Raw genomic sequence first — 13,141 nt, 5'->3', positions numbered from 1 at the left:
AGTGCTGGGATGACAGGCGTGAGCCAGTGCGCCTGGCCTTCTGAAAGTCCTGGAGAGGTCGCCTGCTTCCTCCTAGGACACAGTGCGGACCGATTTCTGCTCACCTCTGAGTTCGTCCTTTGCTCTCTCAGACAGATCCACTCGATGCATCTTTTCAAAGACCTGGATGGTCGCCAACTCCGTCCAGTAGCTGTGACAGTGGCTGATGAGGATTTCCGCCAGTTGCTTCCCATCTGCCTCGTCTACCTCCTTCTGGGGGATCTTCTGGACCTCATTTCCCAGGGAGACTGTCCTGAGCAGAGACTTGAACTTGCTCAGCTCATCCTGGCTGAGCTGCTCCAGGAGAGCCTGCAGGTTGAAGTTCACCTGGGTCGAAGACACCATCTTGTCCCACGTGGGAGTTCTGAGGAGAATTAAGGGAGGAATGGAGAGGGATGGTGATCAGCACTCCTGTCTCAGTGCCAGTCCCCTCGGTGCCATGAACAAGGGAACTCTGACAATACCCTGCTTCTTCAAGAACAAACTCCCAGCCTGGGCAACACAGTGAGACCCCCATCTCCACAAAAAATAAGTTAGCAGTGGGTGGTGGTGCATGCCTGTAGTCCCAGCAACTCAGGAGGCCGAGGTGGGAGGATCGCTTGAGCCTGGGAGATTGAAACTGCAGTGAGGCTTGATGGTGCCACTGCACTCCCATCTGGGCAACAGAGTGAAACCTCATCTCGTTTTACTTTTATTTACTTATTTTTGAGATAGTTTCACTCTGCTGCCCAGGCTGGAGTACAGTGGTATGATCTCAGCTCATTGCAACCTCCGCCTCCCAGGTTCAAACAATTCTCCTGCCTCAGTCTTCCGAGTAGCTGGGATTATGGGCACCCACCACCACACTCAGCTACTTTATTTTTTTATTTTTTTTGAGACGGAGTGTCACTGTCACCCTGGCTGGAGTGCACTGCTACAATCTCAGCTCGCTGCAACCTCCACCTCCCGGATTCAAGCAATTCTCCTGCCTCAGCCACCCGTGCAGCTGGGATTACAGGTGTTCACCACTATGCCCAGCTAATTTTTGTATTTTTAGTAGAGATGGGGTTTCACCAAGTTGGCCAGGTTGGTCTCGAACTCCTGACCTCCTAATTCGCCCACCTCGATGCCCAGCTAGTTATTTTCATTGCAAAATAACCAGCTACTGTTAGGGTTTTCCCTGAGGGACTGCTCAGGCTCTAAAAGTTAGCCTATGAAGTAAAAACACTCTCTCATTACAACAAAGTAGTAACACAACAATGAAAGGACAAGCATAGATCGGATGAGGAAGTGGAAAGCTATGTGGATCACCCAGGAGATAAGACACTTCATGAAAACTGGGGTGAATGTGAAAATGCAAACACACAGCCAGGCACGGTGGCTCACGCCTGTAATCCCAGCACTTTGGGAGCTGAGGCAGGTGGATCATGAGGTCAGGAGATCAAGACCATCCTGGCTAAAACAGTGAAACCCCATCTCTACTAAAATACAAAAAATTAGCCGAGTGTGGTGGTGGGCACCTGTAGTCCCAGCTACCCAGGAGGCAGAGCTTGCAGTGAGCTGAGATGGCGCCACTGCACTCCAGCGTGGGCGACAGAGTGAGACTTCATCTCTTTTTTTTTTTTTTTTTTTTTTGAGACGGAGTCTCGCTGTGTCGCCCAGGCTGGAGTGCAGTGGCCGGATCTCAGCTCACTGCAAGCTCTGCCTCCCGGGTTTTTACGCCATTCTCCTGCCTCAGCCTCCCGAGTAGCCGGGACTACAGGCGCCCGCCACCTCGCCCGGCTAGTTTTTTGTATTTTTTAGTAGAGACGGGGTTTCACCGTGTTAGCCAGGATGGTCTCGAACTCCTGACCTCGTGATCCGCCCGTCTCGGCCTCCCAAAGTGCTGGGATTACAGGCTTGAGCCACCGCGCCCGGCCGAGACTTCATCTCAAAAAAAAAAAAAAAAAAAAAAAAAAAAGCACACACATGGAGACCTCTCAGGAGTGATCCAGGACTTCGCTTCGCCCTCTGGTCTTGCAGTGGCAAAGACAATGGTTTGTCAAGCATTTGAGGAGCAGTGGCCTCAGGCTAGGGCGGGGCAGCGAAGCTGGGGCAGAGAGGCCTCAGCAATTCACTGTGCTGGTGTGCTAGGGTTTGCTTTTTTGAGACAGAGTTCAAAAAACTCCCCAGGCTCGAGTATAATAGTGCAATCTCGGTTCTCTGTAACCTCCGCGTCCCAGGTTCAAGCGACTCTCCTGCCTCAGCCTCGAGTAGCTAGGATTGCAGGTATCGGCCACCACGCTAGGCTAATTTCTGTAATTTTAGTAGAGATGGGGTTTTGCCATGTTGGCCAGGCTGGTCTCGAACTCCTGACCTCAAGAGATCTGAACCACCTCAGCCCTGCAAGGTGTTGGGATCACAGGCATGAGCCACCGCATCTGGCCAACACTGTTTATTATCTAACCACTCTTTTTGGCTCTGGCCACTCCCCAGGTGGGTTGGATTCACACAGAATAAATGGAAAACAAAGAGCTAGTGAATGGAGGTTACTTAAATGGAAGTAAAATGGCAAGTTTAATTAAAACAGGCTTGAGGCTGGGCCTGGTGGCTCATGCCTGTAATCCCAGCACTTTGGGAGGCTGAGGTGGGTAGATTGCCAGAGGTCAGGAGGTCGAGACTGTCAGGCCTCTGAGTCCAAGCGGAGCCATCACATCCCCTGTGACTTGCACATATATACGCCCACCTGGATGGCCTGAAGTAACTGAACAATCACTAAAGTGAAAATGCTCTGTCCCTGCCTTAACTGATGACATTCCACAACAAAAGAAGTGCAAATAGCCAGTCCTTGCCTTAGCTGAGGACATTCCACCACAAAAGAAGTTAAAATGGCCAGTCCTTGTCTTAACTGATAACATTCCACCACAAAAGTGCAAATAGTCGGTCCTTGCCTTAACTGATGACATTCCACCACAAAAGAAGTTAAAATGGCCGGTCCTTGCCTTAAATGATGACATTACCTCGTGAAATTCCTTCTCCTGGCTCATCCTGGCTCAAAAAGCTCCCCCACTGAGCACCTTGTGACCCCCACTCCTGCCCGCCGGAGAACCCGCCTTTGACTGTAATTTTCCTTTACCCACCCAGATCCTATAAAACGGCCCCACCCCTATCTCCCTTCACTGACACTCTTTTCGGACTCAGCCCGCCTGCACCCAGGTGATTAAAAAGCTTTATTGCTCACACAAAGCCTGTCTGGTGGTCTCTTCACATGGACGCCCATGACAGAGACCAGCCTGGCCAATATGATGAAACCCCGTCTCTACTAAAAGTACAAAAATTAGTCGGGCGTGGTGACACATGCCTGTAGTCCTGGCTACTTGGGAGGCTGAGGCAGGAGAATCGCTAGAACCCAGGAGTGGGAGGCCGAGGGTGTGGTGAGCCATTGAACTCCAGCCTGGGGCAACAAGAGTGAAACTGTCTCAAAAAAAAAAAAAAAAAAAAAAAAGAAAAAGGCTTGAAGATGAGTTAGAGGTGGAGCCTGGTCTCAGGACACAGGTGTGTGGCTTTTACTTTACTGAAGCTGGCTGGGGGCCGTGGCTCACACCTGTAACCCCAGCACTTTGGGAAGCCAAGGCGGGAGGATTGCTTGGAGTTTCAGACCAGACTGGCCAACATGGCAAAACTCTGTCTCTACAAAAAAAGCAAACAAACAAACAAAAAAGCGCCGGGCATAGTGGCATGCACCTGTAGTCCCAGCTACTCAGGACACTGAGGTGGGAGGATCACCTGAGCTAGGGAAGTTAAGGCTGCAGTGAGCTGTGATCGCACCACTGCACTCTAGCCTGGTAATACAAAAACACAACACTGGGGGTGGTGGCTGACGCTTGTAATCCCCGCACTTAGGGAGGCCGAAGTGGGAGGATCACCTGAGGTCTGGAGCTTGAGACCAGCCTGGCCAACATAGTGAAACCCTCTATCGACTAAAAATACAAAAACTAGCTGGACATGGTGACAGGCGGCTGTAGGCCCAGCTACTTAGGAGGTACGAGAATTGCTTGAACCTGGGAGGTGGAGGTTGCAGTGAGCTGAGGTAGTGCCATTGCGCTCCAGCCTGGGAAACAGAGCTACTTTGTCTCAACAACAAAATTATATATATATAGCAGTAGCAACAAAAACTTTACAGAAAGGGTGTAACACCTCTCTATATGTGAATAACGTGAGAATGACAACTAGCATAGGTATTTGCATAAGACTCAGGTCCAGAAGCTGGAATAGAATGAGGATAAGAGGCTCCACCACCTCAATGAATAAAAGACAATACCTTCTGTTAAGAGGACTCATTAGATACAACCTCAGCACCACCCAGGACTCCACACACAGCAACCACAGCATCTGACCTGTTCCATTTTTGTTTTTTGAGCTCTATTCTAAATCCCCCAAGAGAACAGAAATAAAAGCACACAAACTTATCCTCTTATGAACCAATGTAAACTAGAGACACTCTAGATCTAAGCATCTGCTACTCTTTCCCAAGTCAGAACCACTGCATTTTTTTTTTTTTTTTTTTTTTTTTGAGAGAGTTTCTCTCTTGCTGCCCAGGCTGGAGTGCAGTGGCACGACCTCGGATCCCCACAACCTCCGCCTCCTGGGTTCAAGGGATTCTCCTGCCTCAGCCTGAGGAAAGAGAGACCCTCTCGTATTGTTTTATACTCAGTACTTGTTTCAAGAAAAAAAACCGGGAGGTAAAACCAAAGACAGGCAGCCCGGCACCCAGCCCAGAACCAGGCCTGGGTCTGCCTGGCCTAAACCCAGTAAGTAGTTAAAAATCAACTCATGACTTAGAAACCGATGTTCCGGACGTTGTAGAGAAGAACATTGTGATACTCCCTGCCCTGTTGTTTCTGACTACCAGTGCATGAAACCCCCGTCCCGTATCCCCTAGATTGCTTAATCACAACCCTTTCATATGAAATCTTTAGTGTTGTGAGCCCTTAAAAGGGACAGAAATTGTGCACTTGGAAAGCTCGGATTTTAAGGCAGTAGCTGGCCGATGCTCCCAGCTGAGTAAATCCCTTCCTGCTACAACTCGGTGTCTGAGAGGTTTGGTCTGTGGCTGGTCCTGCTATAAGCCCCCCAAGTAGCTGGGATTCCAGGCATGCTCCACCATGCCCACCTCATTTTATACTTTTAGTGGAGACGGGGTTTCTACATGTTGGTCATGACCTCAGGTGATCTGCCCGCCTTGCCCTCCCAAAGCGCTGGTATTACAGGTGTGAGCCACTGAGACCGGCAGAACCACTGAACTTCTAACAGAAGATTTAGGCCTGGGACGGTCGCTCTTGCCTGTAATTCCAGCACTTTGGGAGTCTGAGGCAGTAAGATCTCTGGAGCCCGGGAGTTAGAGACCAGCTTGGGCAACATACTAACACCCTACATCTAGTGAGTCTCTACAAATAGTGATAATATTATTTAGCCATAACAGATGTGGTGGCACCCTCCCACGGTCCCAGCTACTTCAGAGGCTCAGGTGCGAGGATTGCTTGCGCCCAAGAGGTCAAGGCTTCAGTGCGCTGAGATCCTGCCACAATGCTCCAGCCTGGGAAACAGAGTAAGACCCTCAAAAAAGAAAACAAACAAACAAAAAACGAAAAAAGACAACTCCAGGTTCCAGCAAGAAAAGAAAAGCTATTCAATGTTTTCCAAGCATGGTGGCTCACGCCTGTAGTCCCAGCTATTCAGGAGGTTAAGGCATGAAAAAATCGCTTGAACCTGGGAAGTGTTCAAGCTTGAACCTGATTGCACCACTGCGCTCCAGTCTGGCCGACAGGGCAAGACCGTCTCCCCGCCAAGAAAAAAAAAAAAAAGGCCGGGCGCGGTGGCTCAAGCCTGTAATCCCAGCACTTTGGGAGGCCGAGACGGGCGGATCACGAGGTCGGGAGATCGAGACCATCCTGGTTAACACGGTGAAACCCCGTCTCTACTAAAAAATACAAAAAACTAGCCGGGCGAGGTGGCGGGCGCCTGTAGTCCCAGCTACTCGGGAGGCTGAGGCAGGAGAATGGCGTGAACCCGGGAGGCGGAGCTTGCAGTGAGCTGAGATCCGGCCACTGCACTCCAGCCTGGGTGACAGAGCGAGACTCCGTCTCAAAAAAAAAAAAAAAAAAAAAGACCGGGCGCGGTGGCTCACGCCTGAAATCCCAGCCCTTTGGGAGGTCGAGGCGGGTGGCTCACAAGGTCAGGAGATCGAGACTATCCTGGCTAACACGGTGAAACCCAGTCTCTACCAAAAAATGCAAAAAATTAGCCGGGCGTGGTGGCGGCGCCTGTAGTCCCAGCTACTCGGGAGGCTGAGGCAGGAGAATGGCGGGAACCCGGGAGGCGGAGTTTGCAGTGAGCCGAGATCTCCCCACTACACCCCAGCCTGGGCGACACAGCAAGACTCTGTCTCAATTTAAAAAAAAAAAAAAAAAAGAGGAGACATTTTACCAACTGTGGAATGGAGAAAGAAAGAAATGAAGTTGCAGAGTTGCCGGAGAGATACTCACCTCGTAACACCTGGCACCACTCCCCGGCGGCACTGAGGGATGGAGGCTGAGAAAGCGCTAATAAAAAGGCTCCTCTCGGCCGCAGCCCTGTGATTGGCCCTCGGGGCGTAAACCCTGCTGAGCACTTCCTGTATCCGCCGGAATTACTGAAAGGTCGGGGGGCGGGGGTCAATGCCTGACCTGAGCTTCCGGTTCTGCACCTGTGGTTCTCAATCTAGGCTGCCTGTTAAACTTACCCATCTGGGGCCTCATTTCAAAGCACGAACGCCCAGAGACGCTGGTTGATGAGTTAAACTGCGGCTGCCCAGACCCTGGAGTTCTTTAAAGAGTCCCAGATAATTGTGATTGCCGCTGAGGATCACCGCTTAGAAGCCTCAGCTGTGACTGGCTACCTTCTCCCACCACCCCAAGTATATTAATAAAAATCCAACCGCATTTCAAGTGAACTATCAATGACACGTCAACTACGAGACACATGAAAAGCACCAAGTTCATCGGTTTTACACTCACAGTATTATTATTTTTAATGGAGTCTTGTTTAGTTGCCCAGGCTGGAGTGCAATGGCGTGATCTCGGCTCCTTGCAGCCTCCGCCTCCCGGGTTCGAGCGATTCTCCTGCCTCAGCCACCCGAGTAGCTGGGATTACAGGCATGCGCCGCAACGCCTGGCTAATTTTTCAATTTTTTTTTTTTTTTTTTTAAACGGAGTCTCCCTCTGTCACCCAGGCTGGAGTGCAATGGCGCGATCTCGGCTCACTGCAAGCTCCGCCTCCCGGGTTCCCGCCATTCTCCTGCCTCAGCCTCCCGAGTAGCTGGGACCACAGGCGCCCCCACCACACCCGGCTAATTTTTTTTTTTTTTTTGTATTTTTTGTAGAGACGGGGTTTCACCGTGTTAGCCAGGATGGTCTCCATCTCCTGACCTCGTGACCCACCTGCCTCGGCCTCCCAAAGTGCTGGGATTACAGGCCTGAGCCACCGTGCCGGGCCGAATTTTTTTTTAGTAGAGACGGAGTTTTGCCATGCTGCCCAGGCTGATCTCAAACTCCTGACCTCAGGTGATCCACCAGTCTCAGCCTCTTAAAGTGCTGGGATTACAGGTGTGACCCACCGTGCCTGGCTGGCAGTATTAATTTTGTAAACATATAAATAAGACTAAAAAGTTGAGTTTTATTGCTTTTTTTCATGTTTTTTTTTTGTTTTGCTTTTTTTTTTTTTTTTTTTTGGAGACAGAGTCTCACTGTCGCCTGGGCTGGAGTGCAGTGGCACCATCTCGGCTCACTGCAACCTCCTCCTCTAGAGTTCAAGCGATTCTCCTGCCTCAGCCTCCTGAGTAGCTGGGATTACAGGCGTGTGCCACTGCACCCGGCTAATTTTTGTATTTTTAGTAGAGATGGGGTTTGACCATGTTTGGCCAGGTTGGTCTTGAACTCCCAACCTCAGGTAATCTACCCACCTCGGCCTCCCAAAGTGCTAGGATTACAGGCATGAGCCACTGTGCCTAGCCTTTTTATTTTTATTTTTTTGTATTTTTAGTAGAGACGAGGTTTCACTATGTTGGCCAGGCTGGTCTCAAACTCCTGACCTAGTGATCTGCCCGCCTCGGCCTCCCGAAGTGTTTGGATTGCAGGCAGGAGCCACCGCGCCCGGCCTTTTCCATGTTTTAGAACCAATATATGTATATGTACATCTATATTTCTTTCCTTTTTGTTTTTTTCTTTTTGAGATAGGGTCTCACTGTCACCTAGGCTGGTGTGCAGTGGCAGAATCATAGCTCACTGAAGGCTACAGGCATACGGCATCATGTCTTACTAGATTTTTGTATTTTTTGTAGAGACGGGGGTCTCACTATGTTGCCCAGGCTGGTCTCAACCCCATGGGCTTAAGCAATCTTCCTACCACGGCCTCCCGAAGTGCTGGGATTTCCAGCGTGAACCACCATGCTTGACCCTGTGTTTACTTATTAGGTCCTCTAAACTTTGCTACACAGTAGTGATTGCCATGACCTTACCCATTTTTCACATTCTTTGAGAAAATGAAGGCAAGGTATATTTAGAAAACCTGCCTGAGATCTTGAAGATCACGAACAGCTGTCAGCTTCTGGAAGCCCAGCTCTTCACTGCTGCTCTCAGTTGCCTATCCTAGGAAGAATAAGGAAGTGAGGGGCCAGGTGTGGTGGTTCACTCCTGTAATCCCAGCACATTGGGAAGCCGAGGCAGGTGGATCACCTGAGGTCGGGCAGTTTGAGACCAGCCTGACCAACATGGTGAAACCCCGTGTGTACTAAAAATACACAAAACATTAGCTGGACGTGGTGGCAGGTGCCTGTAATTCCAGCTATTCTGGAGGCTGAGGCAGGAAAATTGCTTGAACCTGGGAGGCAGAGGTTGCCGTGAGCTGAGATTGCGCCATTGCATTCCAGCCTGGACAACAAGAGCAAAACTCTGTCTCAAAAAAAAAAAAAAAAAAAAGTGAGGGATGGAGGGAATAGGAAGGATGAATGAAAATGTGCCAGGAGCAGTTTTCAGACCACATTTCAGTGAATTATTTTTCTTTTTTTTTTTTTTTGAGATGGAGTTTCGCTCTTGTCACCCAGGCTGGAGTGCAATGGCGTGATCTCGGCTCACTGCAACCTCTGCCTGCCAGGTTCTTGTGATTCTCCTGCCTCAGACTCCTGTGTAGCTGGGATTACAGGCAGACACCACCACAGCCGGCAAATTTTGTATTTTTATTAGAGACGGGGTTTCACCATACCGTGTTGGCCAGGCTGTTCTTGAACTCCTGACCTCAGGTGATCCACCTGCCTTAGCCTCCCAAAGTGCTGGGATTACAGGCATGAGCCACTTCCCCCCACCTTTTTCTACCTTCTTAATATGGACACCCTACCATAATTTGGAGATACCTTTTTTTTTGTTTCCTTTTTGAGACAGAGTCTAGCTCTGTTGCCCAGGCTGGAGTACAGTGGCGCGATCTCGGCTCACTGCAATCTCTGCCTCCTGGGTTCAAGCAATTCTCCTGCCTCAGCCTCCTGGGTAGCTGGGATTACATGCGCCTGCCACCATGCCAGGCTAATTTCTAGCAGAGACGGTATTTCACCATGTTGGCCAGGCTCTTCTTGAACTCCTGATCTCAGATCCACCTGCCTCGTCTTCCCAAAGTGCTGGGATTACAGGTGTGAACCACCATGCCCAGTCACAGTGCCTTTATTTAAAAAAATTGTATTTTCTTTTATTTATTTATTTTGAGACAGAGTCTCGCTGTTGTTGCACAGGCTGGAGTGCAGTGGCATGATCTTGGCTCACTGCAACCTCTGCCTCCCAGGTTCAAGTGATTCTCCCGCCCTAGCCTTCCAAGCAGGTGGGATTACAGGTTCCCGCCACCATACCAAGCTAATTTTGTACTTTTAGTAGAGACAGTGTTTCACCACCTTGGCCAGGCTGGTCTCGGACTCCTGACCTCAGATGATCTACCCACCTGGGCGTCCCAAAGTGATGGAATTACAGGCGTGAGACACCGTGCCCGGCCCCCTCCCCCTCTTTTTAAAATAGAGACTGGGTCTCCCTTTGTACACCAGGCTGGTCTTGAACTCCTGGGCTCCATGGCCCTCCCGCCTTGACCTCCCAAAGTACTGAGATTACAGGTGTGAACCACTATGCCTGGCCCATTTTTTATATTTTAATATAAATATTTACATTTATAAGTTTCTATCAGTGCAACACACACATTTCAACAGCCATTTCACCACCACTCAGTTCTAACATTTTAAAAAATACCCTTTGTTATTTCTTCTTTGACCTATGAATTATATAGAATTTTTTTTAAGACTCAAACACATGGGACTAAGAAATTATCTTTTGTAATTCTTGCTAACTTATGTTCTATTGAGGAAATTGAGACTGAAATGGTAAGTAGCAACCCCAAGATCACATAACTCATGGGTGGCTAGGGAGAAGGATGGATTTAAACAGGCTTCTGGCTGAGCGTGGGGGCTCATGGCTGTAATCCCAGCACTTTGGGAGGCCGAGGTGGGTGGATCACTTGAGGTCGGGAGCTCGAGACCAGCCTGGTCAACATGGTGAAATCCCGTCTGTACTAAAAATACAAAAGTTAGCTGGGTGTGGCAGCAGGTGCCTGTAATCCCAGCTATTCAGGAGGCTGAGGGAGGAGAATTGCTTGAACCCAGGAAGGGGAGGTCACAATAAGCCGAGATCTCGCCACTGTACTCCAGCCTGGGCAATAGAGGGAGACAAGGTCTCAAAACAAAACAAAACAAACCCCAGAATTCTGTTGGAATAAATGAGTTTGGTTCGGGTAGATGGAGCCTGCAAAGGCTTTTGGAGATCCAAAAGCGGAACTACGTGGTCAGAACAGAGTATTGGATGAACTGATAAGAAACCACAATTTAAAAACAATTCAACAAAATGCCCAGGTCTGTGAAAGCCTGTCTAAATCAGGCCTTGGATCTCTGTGTACATTGCCTGCTTCTAACAAGGCTTTGCAGCCAGGAGTCGGCTCTCAGGGTTGCATGGCTGGGAACAACAGAAGCTCAAGGGCAGACCTAAAACACAGCAGTTGGGTAAAATGAAGCTGTCTCCATTTATTTTCTACAGACAGACTAATTTTTATTTTTTTATTTTTTTGTAGAAACAGGGTCTCACAGTACTTGCTTTGGCAGCACATATACTAAAATCGGAAATGGGGGTCTTGCTATGTTGCCCAGGTTGGACTCGAGCTCCTGGGCTCAAGGGATCCTCCCACTTCAACCTCCGGAAGTGCTGATCTGACCTCATAATCTGCCTGCCTCAGCCTCCCAAAGTGCTGGGATTACAGCATAAGCCACTGCGCCTGGCCACTGGTTATTATTATTATTTGAGACAGAGTCTCACTCTGTCCCTTGGGCTGGAGTGCAGTGGCCTGATCTCAGCTCACTGCTAGCTCCGCCTCCCAGGTTTACGCCATTCTCCTGCCTCAGCCTCCTGAGTAGCTGGGACTACAGGCGCCCGCCACCTCGCCCGGCTAGTTTTTTGTATTTTTTTTTTTTTTTTTGAGACGGAGTCTTGCTCTGTCGCCCAGGCTGGGGTGCAGTGGCCGGATCTCAGCTCACTGCAAGCTCTGCCTCCCAGGTTTACGCCATTCTCCTGCCTCAGCCTCCCGAGTAGCTGGGACTACAGGCGCCCGCCAACCCACCCGGCTAGTTTTTTTGCATTTTTTAGTAGAGACGGGGTTTCACCGTGTTAGCGAGGATGGTCTCGATCTCCTGACCTTGTGATCCGCCCGTCTCGGCCTCCCAAAGTGCTGGGATTACAGGCTTGAGCCACCGCGCCCGGCCGTTTTTTGTATTTTTTAGTAGAGATGGGGTTTCACTGGGTTAGCCAGGATGGTCTCGATCTCCTGACCTCGTGATCTGCCTGTCTCGGCCTCCCAAAGTGCTGGGATTACAGGCTTGAGCCACAGCGCCTGGCCTGTTTGTTTGTTTTTGAGATGGAGTCTTGCTCTATCTCCCAGGCTGGAGAGCAGTGGCACAATCTCGGCTCACTGTAACCTCCGCCTCCCAGATTCAAGTGATTCTCCTGCCTCAGCCTCCGGAGTAGCTGGTATTACAGGCGCGCGCCACTGCGCCCAGCTAATTTTTGTATTTTTTTAATTAGAGATGGGATTTCGCCATGTTCACCAGGGTAGTCTCAAAGTCCTGACCTCAAGTGATCTGCCTGCCCTGGCTTCCCATAATCCTGGGATGACAGGCATGCGCCATGGCGCCCGGCCCTGTTTTTCCTACTTTCACACTTAACACAGAATACTTCACCAAAAATGTTTGTTTCTCCCCACCAACAACCAGTTCTCCAGCAGAGACCAGCTGGGTGTCCTCTCCTTTGGTTCGGTTCTGACACTCTCTACCTGGGGACAGCATCAGATCCCACAGGTTCAGGGCTGAGTCCCACAAGACTGCCCGCCCTTCCTTCCTTCCTTCCTTCCTTCCTTCCTTCCTTCCTTCCTTCCTTCCTTCCTTCCTTCCTTCCTTCCTTCCTTCCTTCCTTCCTTCCTTCCTTCCTTCCCTCTCTCTCTCTCTCTCTCTTTCTCCTTCTCTTCTCTTCTCTTCTCTTCTCTTCTCTTCTCTTCTCTTCTCTTCTCTTCTCTTCCTCTCCCTCTGTTGCCCAGGCTGGAGTGCAGTTACGAGATCACGGCTCACTGCAGCCTTTACCTCCCAGTCTCAAATGATCCTCCTGCCTTGGCCTCCTGAGTAGCTGGTACTAAAGGCATGTACCATCACAGTTGGCTATTTATTTATTTATTTATTGAGACACAGTCTTGCTCTGTCATCCAGCCTGGAGTGCAGTCCTGTCATCTAGGCTGGAGTGCATTTTTGTATTGCAATTTTTGCAATTGTGTTGATGATCACAGTTCACTGCAACCTCAGCCTCCCGGGTTCAAGTGATTGTCATGCCTCAGCCTCCTAAGTAGCTGGGATTATGGACGTTCACCCCCATGCCTGGCTAATTTTTGTATTTTTAGTAGACATGGGGTTTCACCATGTTAGGCTGGTCTGACTTCAAACCTCGGCTTCCCAACATACTGGGATTACAGCCACCAGGCTCAATCGAAA

The 13,141-nt window shown here is 49.8% G+C and overlaps 1 protein-coding gene across 2 annotated transcripts in view; it reads right to left on the bottom strand.

The window, feature by feature from the left end:
- The window catches only part of NLRP2 (NLR family pyrin domain containing 2), a 32,808-nt gene extending 26,232 nt beyond the window's left edge, over window positions 1–6,576 (bottom strand). For both annotated transcript variants that reach the window (XM_005590357.5, XM_065534923.1), the window contains exons 1-2: window positions 6,543–6,576; window positions 105–403 (exon numbers count right to left, since the gene is read on the bottom strand). In XM_005590357.5, the coding sequence (XP_005590414.3) occupies window positions 105–384 (280 nt within the window). In that variant the 5' untranslated portion in view covers window positions 385–403; window positions 6,543–6,576. The remainder of the gene's footprint in view (window positions 1–104; window positions 404–6,542) is intronic.
- Between the last annotated feature and the right edge of the window lie 6,565 nt (window positions 6,577–13,141).

This window comes from Macaca fascicularis, chromosome 19 (genome assembly GCF_037993035.2).
Source record: "Macaca fascicularis isolate 582-1 chromosome 19, T2T-MFA8v1.1".
NCBI classification, from domain to species: domain Eukaryota; kingdom Metazoa; phylum Chordata; class Mammalia; order Primates; family Cercopithecidae; genus Macaca; species Macaca fascicularis.
Note: the sequence above shows the minus strand (reverse complement) of the source record. Positions and strands in the feature narration are given on the sequence as shown.